This window comes from Chelonia mydas, chromosome 1 (assembly GCF_015237465.2).
Source record: "Chelonia mydas isolate rCheMyd1 chromosome 1, rCheMyd1.pri.v2, whole genome shotgun sequence".
Classification (NCBI taxonomy): domain Eukaryota; kingdom Metazoa; phylum Chordata; order Testudines; family Cheloniidae; genus Chelonia; species Chelonia mydas.
The window spans coordinates 166300878-166315439 of NC_057849.1; the positions used below are offsets into that span (position 1 = coordinate 166300878).

At 41.3% G+C, this 14562-nt stretch overlaps 2 protein-coding genes across 9 annotated transcripts in view; one reads left to right on the forward strand and one right to left on the reverse strand.

The window, feature by feature from the left end:
- The first annotated feature begins 19 nt into the window (after positions 1-19).
- On the forward strand, positions 20-7471 carry ATP5PF (ATP synthase peripheral stalk subunit F6). Of its 8 annotated transcripts, none has more exons than XM_043538326.1 (4): positions 20-172; positions 1579-1771; positions 5671-5795; positions 7253-7471. In XM_043538326.1, exons 2-4 carry the CDS (start codon positions 1602-1604, stop codon positions 7279-7281), a joined length of 324 nt encoding a protein of 107 aa, XP_043394261.1. In that variant the 5' UTR covers positions 20-172; positions 1579-1601; the 3' UTR covers positions 7282-7471. The 8 variants fall into 8 exon arrangements, with proteins under 8 accessions (XP_043394261.1, XP_037761586.1, XP_037761605.1 ...); XM_037905658.2 differs by having other exon boundaries at positions 6064-7325; XM_037905677.2 differs by having other exon boundaries at positions 95-244.
- Positions 7472-9523: 2052 nt separating this feature from the next.
- JAM2 (junctional adhesion molecule 2) overlaps positions 9524-14562 on the reverse strand; it is a 62165-nt gene continuing 57126 nt past the window's right edge. The window contains exons 9-10 of the mRNA XM_037905642.2: positions 13493-13532; positions 9524-10459 (exon numbers count right to left, since the gene is read on the reverse strand). Of these exons, the coding sequence (XP_037761570.1) occupies positions 10427-10459; positions 13493-13532 (73 nt within the window). The 3' untranslated portion in view covers positions 9524-10426. The remainder of the gene's footprint in view (positions 10460-13492; positions 13533-14562) is intronic.

Consider the following 14562-nt stretch of genomic DNA (forward strand, 5'->3'; position numbering starts at 1 on the left):
CACAACCCCCCCCACACAGATAAGAGCAAGGACTACAACTCCCGGCATCCCCCACGGCGCCATCTTCCACCCGCCAATCAGCGGGCGCGGGGGTGGGACTTCGCTGAGACTTAACGGCCGGGTTAATGCCCAAGTTTCTCTGGCTCGGAAGTAGATCTGCTCATTTCCGGTGGTGAGTGGTTAGGGGCTGGTGCTGGCTCGGGATTGTTATTGGAGCGTTCCGGCGGGCGCGCGGCGGCTCCAGGTACTTGTTTAACGGGGGGGCACGCGCGCGCGGAGCGCCATCTTACCCGCGGGGGCGGGGCAGGGACGCGAGGAGCGCGGTCCCTACAGTTCTCGGCCTCCCGGGCGGGCTTCCCAGAGTGCCCCGCGCGCTGGGCTCGGTGCCGTGACCCCCGCAAGGTGACTGGAGCCGGAGCCCGTCGTCCCCTGTAACGCGCCGCGGCCGCCGCTGGGTCGCGGGGAGGGGGCGAGCCGCGGTCGGGCAGGGAGCGGCAGCCGTGGCGCCCCCGTGCGAGGGGGGGCTGCTCGGCGCCGGGTCTGGCTGCTCGAGGACGAAATTCCCTGCGGCCGGGCCACGGGCTCCGCTCGGCCTCCCGCAGCCGCAGGCCCCGGCCGTTCCCGGGGCTGGGCCACGCTGGGTCGCCCCGTCAGCGGCAGATCTCTCGCCCCGAGCGGGGCTGGCCCCGGCCTGATCGTCGCCTCCCCCCTGTTGGCGGCTCGGCTGCGTGGCCGCCGTCGCCGGTTCCCCGGGGTAGCCCGGCGCCGCGATGGGTTTTAACAGCCGGTTCGGGGCTAGACCGGCAGCGCCCCACAGGGAGCCCGGGTCCGTGCGGGGTTGGGGGTAGAGTTACCTGTTGGGCTAAGTACAAAAGTCCTTCCTCAGTGCTTTACCGGCAAACTCTCTGCCTTTTAAATGTGAGCTAGTTGAGACCGTCATGGAAAATCTTTCCCTTTTATTACTAATTCGCTGAAACACACAACCTGGCTTGTGGTCATAAGAGTATGATCCATGCAAATGTCAGTCAGAGTTGTCAGATTTTTCTCAAAAGGGACATTGTTGGTTTAAAGATCACACATTTCTGACTTAGAATAGCACAGTATGTCTATGAAAACAAATAATGCTGATTTGCCAGCTTACTTTTCATCCCTGTTGTATTCTCTATTAAAACTATTTACTTTCTAATGAGCTTTATTTTTGTCTCTGAATTAGTATGTCCTGTGCCAAATCAATACTTAGATGCAGGTATCTTTGCTAAGCACTACAAATAAAAATGTCCACTTACTTTTTTAGCGTTTTATTATACTTTTGAATTCAGACACTTCATTTTAATGTGGAAGAAATATGAATCATAGGTAAAATGAGGATACATTCTATCAAAAGTATATTTCATGGGCATAGTAAAATTGTCACTCTTTCCTTTAAAAATGTTGGACTATTTCTTTCTCTTGGTGTTTCCCTGTATTTAGTACTGTTGATATTTTTAACTGATCTACATTTTTTTTTCTGTTTGCAAATGTAAAGTATAGAAAAAACTGCAAGAAACCCCTAACTTAATGCATTCTGTTTGTTTGTAGCTGAAACCCTCTGCGAGTTCATCATGATTCTCCAACAGCTATTCAGGTTTTCCTCCATTTTCCGCTCTGCCATCTCAGTACACTTGCGTAGGAACATTGGCCTTTCTGCTATAGTGTTTAATAAGGCGAAGGAACTTGATCCAGTTCAGAAGCTTTTTATAGACAAGATCAGAGAATACAACATGAAGAGCCAGTAAGTTATTGGAATGCAATAAACGTAATTCAGTGTATTAAGTAAAAAAGTTTAATATGAAGTTTTTAGCAAACATTAATATGGGATTATTCCTCTTATAATTAGGCCTTTTAGGTCTGCACTCTGAGTGCAGAGCCTGTTAGCTTCAGCATGGAAAGGCCCCAGGAACTGATCTAGCACAAATTCTAATCAATGGTTTTTCCACTTCTGAAGCCCAGAGGAAAGTGGGGTAGGAAATAATTCCGTATTTTGCAACTGCAGTCCCAGGTGTTAAAGGATGTATCTGTGATTCACTGAGGAATGTTACAAAAAAATAAGTTTTCATGAAATGTTAGAATTACATGAAGAAATGCAGTTTCCCCTTGAGTACTGACACTAGATACATAATTTGCAAGAAAAAATTATCTAGAACACCTCAATAAAAAGAAAGTTTACAGCTTTAAGTCTTTACTAGTTCTTGTGTTTGTTATTACAGTTGACTTTGTCCATATTATTTTTTTTTACTGACCTGAAATAATTACATTTCTACTGTCCAAAAACAAAATGCAAGAATTGAATAAATTCACCTAGAAATAGTGGGCCACAATCGTATAATACAAAAATAAAATACTACATTTGAATATCAGCATTTTGAGAGAATCTCTGGTTTTAAATGTCTCCAGTTACTCACCTATCAAGAAACTCTTTTATTCATCTGTTACCTGTGGGAAGATTTTGCATTAACAAAAAATTATCTTAAACAACAAATTCCAATTTCATTAGACGTATTTAGCAAAATAAAAGCTGTTTAATGGTGTTAAACATAGGAGATGCTCAGTATGTTTAAAGGAGGGCTGGTGGCGGGCAAAATAAAGAGCTAACTAACTGGTTAGAATCTCACTGGCAATAGACTTTGGATTGTTTTTAGATTTAATAACATTTTCCTAGTCTGTGAACAAACCCATTCAATTTAATAAATGCTTATCAGTGTACTGATATTGCTACTTCCGAAGTAAGTTCTATAGCTGTGATTCCCAAACTTTTTGCTAAGGTGACCCACCAACTACTTCCAGCTTGGCTTGCCATCCAAGCCTCCTATCCAGCTCTCACTGTTTCAGCCCTGCCCCCATCTGCAGCCCTAGCTGGCCCCTTTCTCTCTGCAACTGGGCAAGGGCCAGGTTGCTGTCTACTCACTAGCTTCTGCGGCTGCTGTCTGGATCCTACTCTCACTTCACCTGGATTACAGGCAGCAGCATGTGGAGCGGGATCTAGGCAGTGAGTGGACAGACAGCAGCCTGATAGTGATTGTAATGTGGCCATGGGGGGAGAGGGGCTGATTGGGGGCCGGAGTTGGATGATTGGCAGGAAAGGTCATGGTGCCTCCCATTCATCAAGGTTTGGGACCCACTATTTGGGAACTGGTGTTCTAAAGTTACAATTTCATTTAAAACAAACTCTTGGTTCAAATGTGTCAAACTCCGCTTGAAGACCTTTTTATTGCAGAATTGTTTAGTGAAACATTAGGAGTGAAATGTGGTCCGAACTGGAAGTAAGCATCCATTTCACAGATTAGAGTTTTTCAAAATAAAGATGATCATGGAGATACAAGTGAAAGAACATTGCGACTACACTCCTATTGTTAGTCCCTCCCAGCCAAAATATCAGTGGAAAAAAATGTCCAAACCACCTGCTTTTTTTATTTCTCTCTCTCCTCAAAGTTCCTCTTTGGTGATGATGGTGAAAAGAGGGGAATAAAAAAGAGCATCTCTGTATCAAACTATCAGTTGTCTTAGCTTTGAAATGGAAAAAGGAAAATATCCTTTTAAAATGGAAATACTTCCCTATGGAGGATGAGTCATGCTGTAGGGGATTCTCTAGGGGTGGACTTAGAGAAATAACTAAAATGGGAAACTTTGGGGAGTGGGGGAGAATAATATGATGGAGGAAGTTATTCTTGGAGCATTAAGAGAAACTGCCCACAGCTAATTTAGCTACGGTTTGCTGTAGAGCTCTTAAAGCTGCAGCTGGCACCAGATAAGTCTTGTATTATGAAAAGAACACAAATTTACCTATTTGTCTACTAAAATTAAAACTTTGATGTAGCTACTCTTACCGTCTGTGGGTAGTTTTTGATTCTTACTGGATTGAAGAGCTCTTTGTACAATCTTTTTCTTATTATTCTATCTGGGAATACTCTTGTGGTTTTTAGACTGTCAGCTGATCAGTGCAGCAACCATTTCCTCATGCCCTTTATTGTAGTGAGCACAGCATCTGCACTAAAGCAATAATTAAGGCCAGAATAAGGTTAATGGAATTCATTGATATGGTTTGTATTAAGACACTATCACTAAATTTCATAGTATTTTTCTCCTAATGGTTTTTACATATGGGTGGGAAATTATCAAGTTGTGTAACAGAAGGTATTAAATCTATATTGAAGCTGGTGGAAAAGCTTCAATATTTCCATGTTTAGATGTCTAAAACATGACTTGTTAGCTATGAAGCACAGAACTTGTGGACAGAAAGTTTTAGAAATGTGATGCTCATGTGTGCAAATAATCTTGTCAGGACTCAATTTTAAACAATAACTCAGTAAATGGCCATTGCAGCTGACCTACTGAAACAGACACAAAGATATAACCATAACAGTCAGTGTGCCTGCAGGGATCTGGTGTCACTGACCCCACTGTCAAAGGTGCCCCCTGCAGCCTTGCTGTCAGTGCTACCCTAGCCCTACCCCTTCTTGATGCCCCACAACTGTAAAAATAGTTAATTGAAAAAAAATCTTAAATAAAAATTTTCAAAATTAGGCCTGGCAGAATTCTATTGTTTTACTATCTACAAATAACGATCCTTTTTAGAAAATACAAAGGAATGAGTGAATGTTTATTTGTGTAATCATTCTTTAGACTGGGATTTTCAAGGGGACTTAAGGGAGTTGGTCACCCAACTCTAGTTGAAAGTCATTGAAATTAGATTCCTAATACCTCTAAGCCCCTTTTAAAAGCTTAGAAAGTATTTCAGCTCCTTTTTAGCAGATCTTATTTTTGGTAAATATTATACAATGAATATTTTAATTGAGGGATTTTACTCCTATTTAAAATTATTTATAACCTGAGTTCATGTGTAATGACTAAACTACATATCTTTAGTATGGTCACTATACAGAAATCTTAAATCTGAGCAAGTTGGTATTACACTGGGGGAAAACATGGATTTTCAAATTGAGAAACTAGTTGTTGATTATAAGCATGTATTTGTAACATTACACCCATAATTGATGCTTCACTTTGGTATTAAGCATTTGGCGCTTTCCATTAAGTAGTCTGTAGGGCTGCTCTTGTGTGCAGTTTTGTAGACTTCGAAGTACATCCCTAATTGTGGCAATTTACCTGTATACTAGGCACTTCTTCACCTCGTTCTACTGCTATTACTGTTCTTGCTAAACGACTTGGTTTGAAGTTGATCTTCCCTTTCAGCAGATTAGCCTCAAAAATGATAATAGCAAGTTTCGAGCAAGTTTTGCCTAGGTACTTTAAAGGCTTAAGAACAGAATGATGCCTTGTTGCCAAGTCTCCATTCACAGCCACTTAAAAAAAGTGCAACTGGATAATTGGGTTGTAGAATTTACACTATTAAAGGAACACGGGCTAATATTTGTAGCAATATGCTTCTCATTTTTCCATTTTAAACCCTCCTTTAGCTTTAGTTAAGCTAAAATGTCTGCTTTCAAATGCCAAAAGAGAAAAATGTACCCCTGGTACGCTCTACCTCTGAGTTTTTCAAAATATTTAAATTGCTTTACTTATTTGGGGGTGTATAGCCATTTATCTTACTCTTTAGATTAGGCTCTTAAATGATAAAATTGCTGTGTAAAATGTTTAGAATCAAAATTTTCATTGGACGTTTTCTACATTTAGGAAAGCTGGCGGTCCAGCTGATGTAGGCCCTGAATACCAGAAAGACATGGCTGAAGAAATTGCCAAAATTCAGCGGTTGTATGGTGGGGGAGACCTGACCAAATTTCCAGACTTCAAATTTGAGGGTGAGTCTCCAGCCTCTGTTAATTTATTCTTGCATCACAAGTGTGAAAGTGAGAGGATGAATAGTGGAATATAGAGCCTTTTACCCCCAGGTCACTGGTCACAATCAGCCATGTGGTCCTGGGAGAGAGCAGGACTCTGTTCTTGGGGATGGTACGTGTGCAATCTGGTCGGCACGTAGGAACTTTGTGGCAGCAGAGTATGCTTAGTAAGGCTTCTGCATCAGTTGTTTCTGCTGTTGAGGACGTACTTGACCAAGGCTCATTTCAGATATCAGGAATGGAGAGAATGGCCAAGTGTTCAGATGATGCCTAGCAGCAGGCACCCAATGTGGCACAGCATTGCTGTTTGCTAAGAGCTGTCATTTGATAATCTTGGGACTTGAGTGGTTTAGCACAGACATCTGCACATTAATCAGCTTCAGAGAATCATGATTGTGACGGTTCAGTCTGAAAATTCCACCAGAGAGGAACCAACAGCAGAGGTGTTGTAACCAGTGTCACACAACAGCTATTTTAAAGGATAAGGGTGAGTAGTGAAGTCACTGCCAAATCCACCATAAGTATTCGCTGTCAACTGCCATTAGTTGATCATTCCCCATCCTCCATGGACTCTACAGTGATCTAAGGGAGTAGGACGATCAGAAGTCCCTATGTGAGGACTAGGTCCTCTGTGCCTGGAACTTCATTCTGCCAGTTGTTTGGCAGGCAGGTACTGCATGGGGTAGACCCAGATGCTTAGTTATTTCAGGAGTTCCCCTTAGTTACATGAGGTACTGCTGTGAGAGTTGCTATTTTCTGAACTCTCTCTTCCTCATACTGTCAAGTGAGTAACTTCCTTATCTGCGGACTAATTTTCTTACTACAGACAAAGCAATTTAAATGTCTTTAGCATGAAATATAGTCTCTTCCAGTTTTGAGTCATTTAGGATTAATTTTCCCTTGTAGTTTAAATTATACTACATCATAATGTGGAATCTCTTCCCCAGGAAAGAACTAATTTCTCATTCACCTAGTTTTTGTGTACTACTTGAAAGTCTCATATCTCAACTTTACTGCTCATTGTGGTTTTTTACATGAGTCAGTGGTAGGTAGCAACATTTTTCTCTTGTTGCTGGTAAAACTGGTAGTACCCCGTTAATGAACTAGTTGCAAGCTAGTTAGTAGGTAAGTTACTTTGGCTGTAGGTAAACATCAAATACATATAGGATGAGATACATGATAGCTAATTCTAAGGAAATATTGCGTATTCATGAAGAAATTTTTTTAAAAAACTTATGCTAAATGTCTCTTTGCTTTCCCTCCCTTTACGGCGTGTTTGCAAAATTTAGCTGCAGATCACTAAAAGTAGTAAATGGGTCCATGGTTTGTATTCTGCTAGAACCTGAAGTTGATCTATGAGCAGTATTTAGAACTTGAGCATCTTAATATGAAACTAATATGACATTTTTTCTTCCTAGAGCCCAACTTTGAAGAGTCTCAAAAATGATGTGGTTGACATCTGCAGTCCAAGCACTGGTGTCCTCTTCCTCATGGAGTTGTTAAATAGGCCAGAAGTTGTAATGTAATGTGGAGTTTCACTTTCAAATACTTGTTTGACTTCTGAACTCAATACTGTACAAGTACAACATGATTCTTGTGAACTGCCATATTCATAAAATTCACTCTTGGAGATCAAATATAAAGTGCTTAAGTCTTTTATCCAGTGTTTAAACACTATTTACTGAGATGACATTTCAGTATCCAGATAAAACCAAATGACCACTTAAGTGCAAAATACAGTTAAAGTTAATGATAGCTTTCCCGTTGAAAAGAACTATGCTTCCCTAGATTTTAATCACCTGTCATTGAAATCGTATAAAAATACAATAAAGCCTGCAAGTATGGCATTATTGTATGCATGTGATCATTCTATGCTACATTATTGCAATAGTAACATTTTATTTAGACATATCCAGGAACTCAAACATTGTGGCTCATGCCACATATCCTCCAGTTGTGTCAGGCTCATGAGCTGAAATGGACTGACTTATATAATCTTGGTGCACCAGTACATTCTTGCAGAGGCTATCTTGTTCTTTTAAATGGAAAAACTTGTGGTTTTTGGGGAGAGTTAAGTACTAAAGTTTCTAATCTGTTCCTGAAGACCCCATCAAAATATGAAAAACTTATTCAAGTTCAGTCCTGTCTACCAGAAACACCAGTAGAAGTTTGAACTACAAATCAATATTGCCCATTTTACTGCTGCTCAAAGTACAGGGAGAGAAATGATCACATTGAGCGACTTATCTGAATGGCATTTGATCCCAAAGAAGCAAGACAAACTTACAGCCTAGTAGCCACATAATCACTGTTTGAGCATTTTGCAATCTGGGTAACTCTCATTTTGGTATCAGCTGCTAACCCATTACACTTTTTTCCCCAATTCAGCCCTTGATAGGAACACAGGACTTACTGACTGCCTTTGCTATATCACAGTAGTGTCAGGTCAAAGTGTAGAGTTTCATCTTTACCTGCCATTACTCCAAAATGCAGAGTACTGTACCTATCCTTTGCCCTCCTCTGTCATGATAGTTTCCTTTTTTTTTTTTTTTTTTTTTGCTTATGTCATGGAAATGTTTCAGGGCAAATAAGACTTTCTATAGAAAGTTTCACTCACATATTTTGAAACTGCAAAATATTCTCACTTATAGTACTGTTAGCTAAGATTAAAAAGTATAATTGCTCCTTTAAGTGAATTTCTCAGTATTTGGTGTGAATTCTTTTAAGAAATCTTAGCTTACTCCTGCCCTTGTAGCCCACTGTTTTTAGCAGCTACATTTGTATAGGGAAAGTTCACAATATTCTGCTGCTCTTTGATCAGTCCCTCTTGAGAATTATTGTATAATCGAAGCATTCATTTAAAACTTGTGGCTCGTTTTGTTAGACATGAACTAATCAAACCAATAACGTACAGACAGCCTGAATGATAGTTCACTAAATGAGCTATTAATCTCCATGGGGTGAGAAATAGGACATATTAAATGTCAATGTCACTGCTCACTTTGAGCAGCAATATCCAGTTTCTGCTTCTCCTAGAATCCCATACTGCTTATTTTGGTGCCGAAGAATCTAGCTCCTAAAATTTTCACACAGCTTCTCTTGTGGGCGGGGGAGGGCATGTTGATCCAGATATCTGTAGTATACAAGGAGTGGAGACAGTGAAGTAAGTTGGCTGTAATATTAAAGCAGTTCAGGGCCACAGGTAGCAGTTTTATTCATTTTCATCTTACTATCTCAAATAAAGCTTCTGTGGCATTTTTGCACTGCCACACCAGCATTTGAAAGAGCACCGAGTATAAGTAACAAAACTAGATGCTGATTTATGACCAACTGAAGTCAGTGACAATCCAGCAAATGCTTATGGGCTGTCCAGAATACAGATGCTTTCCTGCATTGAACTGTCAGGGTGAATAGAACTGACTGACTGTCTGCCTAGTTAAACTTTAAGTGCATGTTCCAGTTAAAGCATGCTTGGTCTAAAAAAAAAAAAAAAAATTCCCCTTCTAATTACTATGGCTGTCATTTTAGAGTTGAAATATGAGTGTAAAATTTTTGGAGCTAAAGGAACATGTAATTGAAGACAGTATCAGGCAGAATGTTCAGCACCACCATGAGTACCATAGTCTGGCAACACATTAAACTAATGATAGTTGCAGACCACTGAAAGCAAGTTCACAGTAGACAGCACATCAGACACTATGGGTCATTTATTTGTAAAACTGAACTGTAACAGAAAAAAATCAAGGCACTAACACTGCATCAGTTTTGCTGCACTGTTTTCCTTCACAGTGTAAATTTACACATACAATCTTTAGCACAAACTTTCACAGATCTTAAATATACTTCCTAGTAGGAAAAAAGCGACACACTTTAGCACTGGGACTTGAACATTTGATCTCTAACAGTAGTTTTCAACCTGAGGTCTGCAAACTATGTTTAAGATTTCTAAAGGAGTCTGCACCTCCATTTGAAATTTTCTAGGGATCAGCAAATAAAGATTGAAAAGCACTGATCTACAGCATAACACTGTTTGGAGATTCTCTCTGATAGCGAGGGTGAACCACACTTAACATAACTCAAATTTATACTTGTACAGTATCAAAATAACTGTTCACTTGACTGCATGGTCTGACAGATTATTTGAAAGTCATGGCAGTAATAATTGAAAAACAGCAAAAGTTAGAGCTCTTCACATTGTCTTAGATGTAGACACTACAAAGCACTAGGCTAGAGTGGCCAAAAAACTTCTAACCCTAATCTGTAAAGCTCATGAGCATGAATTCGCTTAGTAATGAGTCTTCTTCCTGTGTATATACATAAACAGGATGAGAAGAAACCTTCATACAAATTATTTATATTATCTACATACTACTATCCTTAAATTAGAGAAATAATGGTATTTTAACAATATGAACAGTTGTACAGTCCATGATTAGGTTTGTAACATCAGATCCTAGACGCTCCAGCAAACTTTCTGCTTTCAGTGTATGCCATCTCAAAACAAATCCAAATATTTGCAGAAGAGTTAAAATCCCTTTGATATTTTGTATAACAAGTAGTCAGTTTTTGTCCCTCAAAGAGGCTGAAATCTTCTAAATAACAAAGGACTTGGTGTGCTTGAAATCCTAAATGAGAAAAAGAAAAGGGTAAGGTGACAAGTTATAGTTCAAATGCTTTCAGCAGAATGTCCTACCTAGTATCCATTACACTTAAACATCTGTAGAACATCCCTTGTGTCTCCAGATTGGCAAAAGAGAAGAAGCAAACACCAAGCCTACAGCAACAAAAAAGGCTATGAAGTCTTAGTAATGAGACCAAACCCCTTCCCATAGCAACAGAATATTAGGCAAATAAACCTCTTGCCTAAGTGTGAAGTCAGGCTCATCAGTGAGCATACCATTTCAGTTCCCTTTGATGAGTGAAGCCTACAAAACGCATTTGTACATGACATACCTACTACAGTTCAAAAGATGTCCCACTGGGAGGAATTAAAGATCAAGTGGGAAAAGGTAAAACTGCTGTTTCTTTCCTTTTGAATACTCCAATGATAGCTGCTGATGATGAGCAATTATACTGCAGTTGATGAATGCACCCCACAACTAGAGCTTACCCATATTTCAGTGAAGAGAGACACAAACCAAGACATTTTTACCACCAAAAGGGGAAATCAAAAACCACTGCTTAAGTTCCTTGGTGTTCTGATTTAAGGACAGATGGTAGCTTTCATAGAGCACTTATGTGGCCAGGTATAACAAATACTGACTGCCAACTGGTAGGCCCTGAGAGCAGCTGTTGCTATTTCATAGCTAGACCTGTAAGTGGAGCATCACTCACTGCATCAGTTTAACAGCAGAAGTTGCATTGGATCAACTAAATTTTTGGGGACCCCCTCTACTATGAGCTGGGAGAATTAAAATTAGCTGGTGATTTGGAGTTGCCCCTGTTCTGGTCAGGCTTGTTGCCTTCTGATCCTAATCCTCTCCTATAGGAAGCTAGAGCCAGGCCCAAAGCCAGTGCTACTCTGCCACCTTGCAGCCTCCTCCAATGGCCCAGCTTCTTTGATCCCCTCCTCAGGCCTAGGGAAGCAAACAGGAGGTACATAGCTCCATGTGCTGCTTCCAGCCAGAGATCCCAGCAGCTCAGGGAGGGGGCCACTGGAGCAAGGTTAAAGCAGAATATCCAGCCTCTTAGTGGGGTCACGTAGTGCTGCAAGGGGAGCAGCCGGTGACTCGGGCTGATGTCTGACACATCTACTCTAGTTTTGGCACTATTGTTGAGGCACACTGAAGAGAACATAGTAACTGTGGGTTGGGTTTGAGTGAGGAAGGGAAGTAAATGAACAAAGCTGATGGAGCAGGAAAGAGCTGAGACTAGGTGAACAGAAGGATGACTGGCGGGTGAGATGGGATGGGTAAATCAGGCGTGTGACTGAGTTTGTGGGAGAATTTGAATAATGTAGGTGGTGGGGTGCTGTGATTGCTCTGCTCTACCTCTTTCACTTCACAACTGTTTCTCGTACGGCAGGCAATGTAAAGGTAGGTGTGAGGAGATAGGAACTGCTTCTGCGTGCATCTGTGGGGAAGGAAATTGCATATGCAGGTGTTTATAGTAAAGATGGACTAGGAAGTGTTTGCAGGTGCTGTTAAGTTTTCTTGACATATGTTGCAAAGCTGAGCTAATATTACAGATCCAAAGTTTCTCTGAGCAAATCTAGCCATTGGGTCTTCTCTAGTGCAGGGGAATCTCACTCATTCGTAGTGTGCACCACATTGATTGTCTTGGGGACATCCCTCTCTCTGACACACACACACAGTTGTGTAACATTGTGTGTCTAACTAGAAATTGCTTTACATAGAAAGTGATTTTATTTTTTTAAATAAACTTTTATTTAGCAGGTAGATGTAAGTAGAAGATAGATCTGCCAGCACCCTGTGACTAGCCGGCTCTCAATAGACCAGCAGCAAGTGCTCTGTGGAGCAGAGTTTGAGAACCTGTGCTCAAGTGCAGGGATTGGCAACCTTTGGCACATGGCCCGCCAGGATAATCCCCCTGGTGGGTTGGGCCGGTTTGTTTACCTGCCGCGTCCGCAGGTTCAGCTAATCGCGCCTCCCACTGGCTGCGGTTTGCCGCTCCAGGCGATGGGGGCTGTGGGAAGTGGTGTGGGCCGAGGGATGTGCTGGCCGCCTCTTCCTGCAGCCCCCATTGGCCTGGAGCGGTGAACCGTGGCTGGTGGGAGCTGCGATCGGCTGAAATGTGGACGCAGCAGGTAAACAAACCGGCTCGGCCTGCCAGGGAGCTTACCTTGGTGGGCCACGTGCCAAAGGTTGCTGATCCTTGCACTAGTGGTTTTTCAGTTCCTCTTCACTCCACTTGATGGCTAATGCCAGTAGCTTTATAATATATTCACACAGTACATGTTTAGTGTAGAAAAATCAAGTTATTCTTGGTCACATGGCAGAATTCCTTACATGGCTACATCACCTGCTGGCAGGCACTGCACACAGTAAGGAGCTTTCTGCCTTACCTTCCAGTGCTGCCAGACAGGGTGTGGGGGAGAAGAGAGGCAATGCTTTAGTTCCACCTTTCTGATTTACTCTCTCTGCTTAAGGGTGGGGAGAGGGGATGGAAAAGGCCCCAAAGGGTCCCTTTCCCTTTCTTACCTCCCTGTAGCAAGAGGGAGAGAGTGTGAGAGTGGTGAAACTGTGCTCGTAGATCTCAAACTTGAGCTGTGGAAGTCGATTGTTCCACACACAGGAAAAAACAAAGGGATCATTGGTCAAAGGATGATTTTGTAATTTCTGGGATTATTCTACCACAGTACACATGTAAAATATTTCAGTATGATATAGTAAGATAAGGCAAGGGAAAGATAGTTCCAATTCACATTCTCTGTAGAACATTAGACTTGACGCCATGTGTTTAATTAAAGCTGTAATTTTCCCTCACTTAATCCAAGTGTTTTCTTAGAAGCAAAACCCTGAACTGTTCTTCAGCCAAAAAGAACCAAGACTAACCTCTGTTCTTTCAAATATAGGAAATGTATTAATCTTTATTCATTTCAGGGCCAATGAATTGGACAGTCACAGGAAATGGAAACTTAATTGGCTCATGATGAGCAGCTCCCACAAATGCCTTAGCTGATTGCTGAATACACTCACCTTTTCACTTGGGGTATATTTATAGTCAGAACTCTTCTTCCTGTTTGTGTAATAAACAAAGAAGACAGATTGTGTATAAATAAGCTTCTCCGAGAACTAAAGTACAAGCAGATAAAAATGAAACAAATGTGCCCACTTTAGACACCATCCTGGTTTCATCTTAGATTGAGTCTGTGGGGCTCACTGATTTTCAGGAGGTAAAGCAGTGTTTTGCAATGTGCTATCTGAAAGGCATTCCTATCTGACTAAAGACAGATTACTTTATGAGAATATCTTGACCAAGTAAAGAAAGTTATCACCATTTCACAGCTCACAATTAACAAGATCTGTAGTGGATGTGTGAAAATACTATGTAATGGAAATAGCTCTTTCATAAAATGTCCTTCTCTCCAATGGCACAGACAGCAACAGTTTACATTAGGGGCATGTCCATTGTCTTCTGTCCATTACAATATCTGTGACGATACCTTAGGGAGCTTCTAGACAACAAAATCCTTGCATCATGAGCCACTGCCAAACTAGCTTCCCTGGCTTGTTACTTTAAGGCTCCAAGGTGTGATGCATATCTGGTTATGGCTCGTATAGTGATGATGTATATTATATTCATGACCATCATAAAACAAGTATCAGAAAGTATTTTTAAGAAGTACTTGGCGATATCTTCTTTTAGTAAATTACTTGCTTTTTCCTGCCATTGGCCTCATTTGAGAATGTGAGTTATTAACATTGAGCTTAGCTAGACAGAAGAAAGGCCAGCCTCCACTTTAAGGACTCAGTATTAGTCTCATATGTGAGCATGTATCTCAGCCTATCTTGTACAATCAGCTTGTATGTACTGTATGTACAGTTGCTGATTTCACAGAACTAGCACACTTCCATCGCAAGACTGAGGTGATGACCAGTTTCCAAAATGATCTGCAGACAGAGGTTTGGGTAAAATCTTCTACCTAGGTACTTTGCATTCACAACCAGGGAGCTGGCCAAGCAAGATTTATGTGGCTGAATTAGGCTGTGGCTGTGGCTGAATTAGGGGTTTGAATGACAACCAAAAGGGGGAGGGGACACAGCCA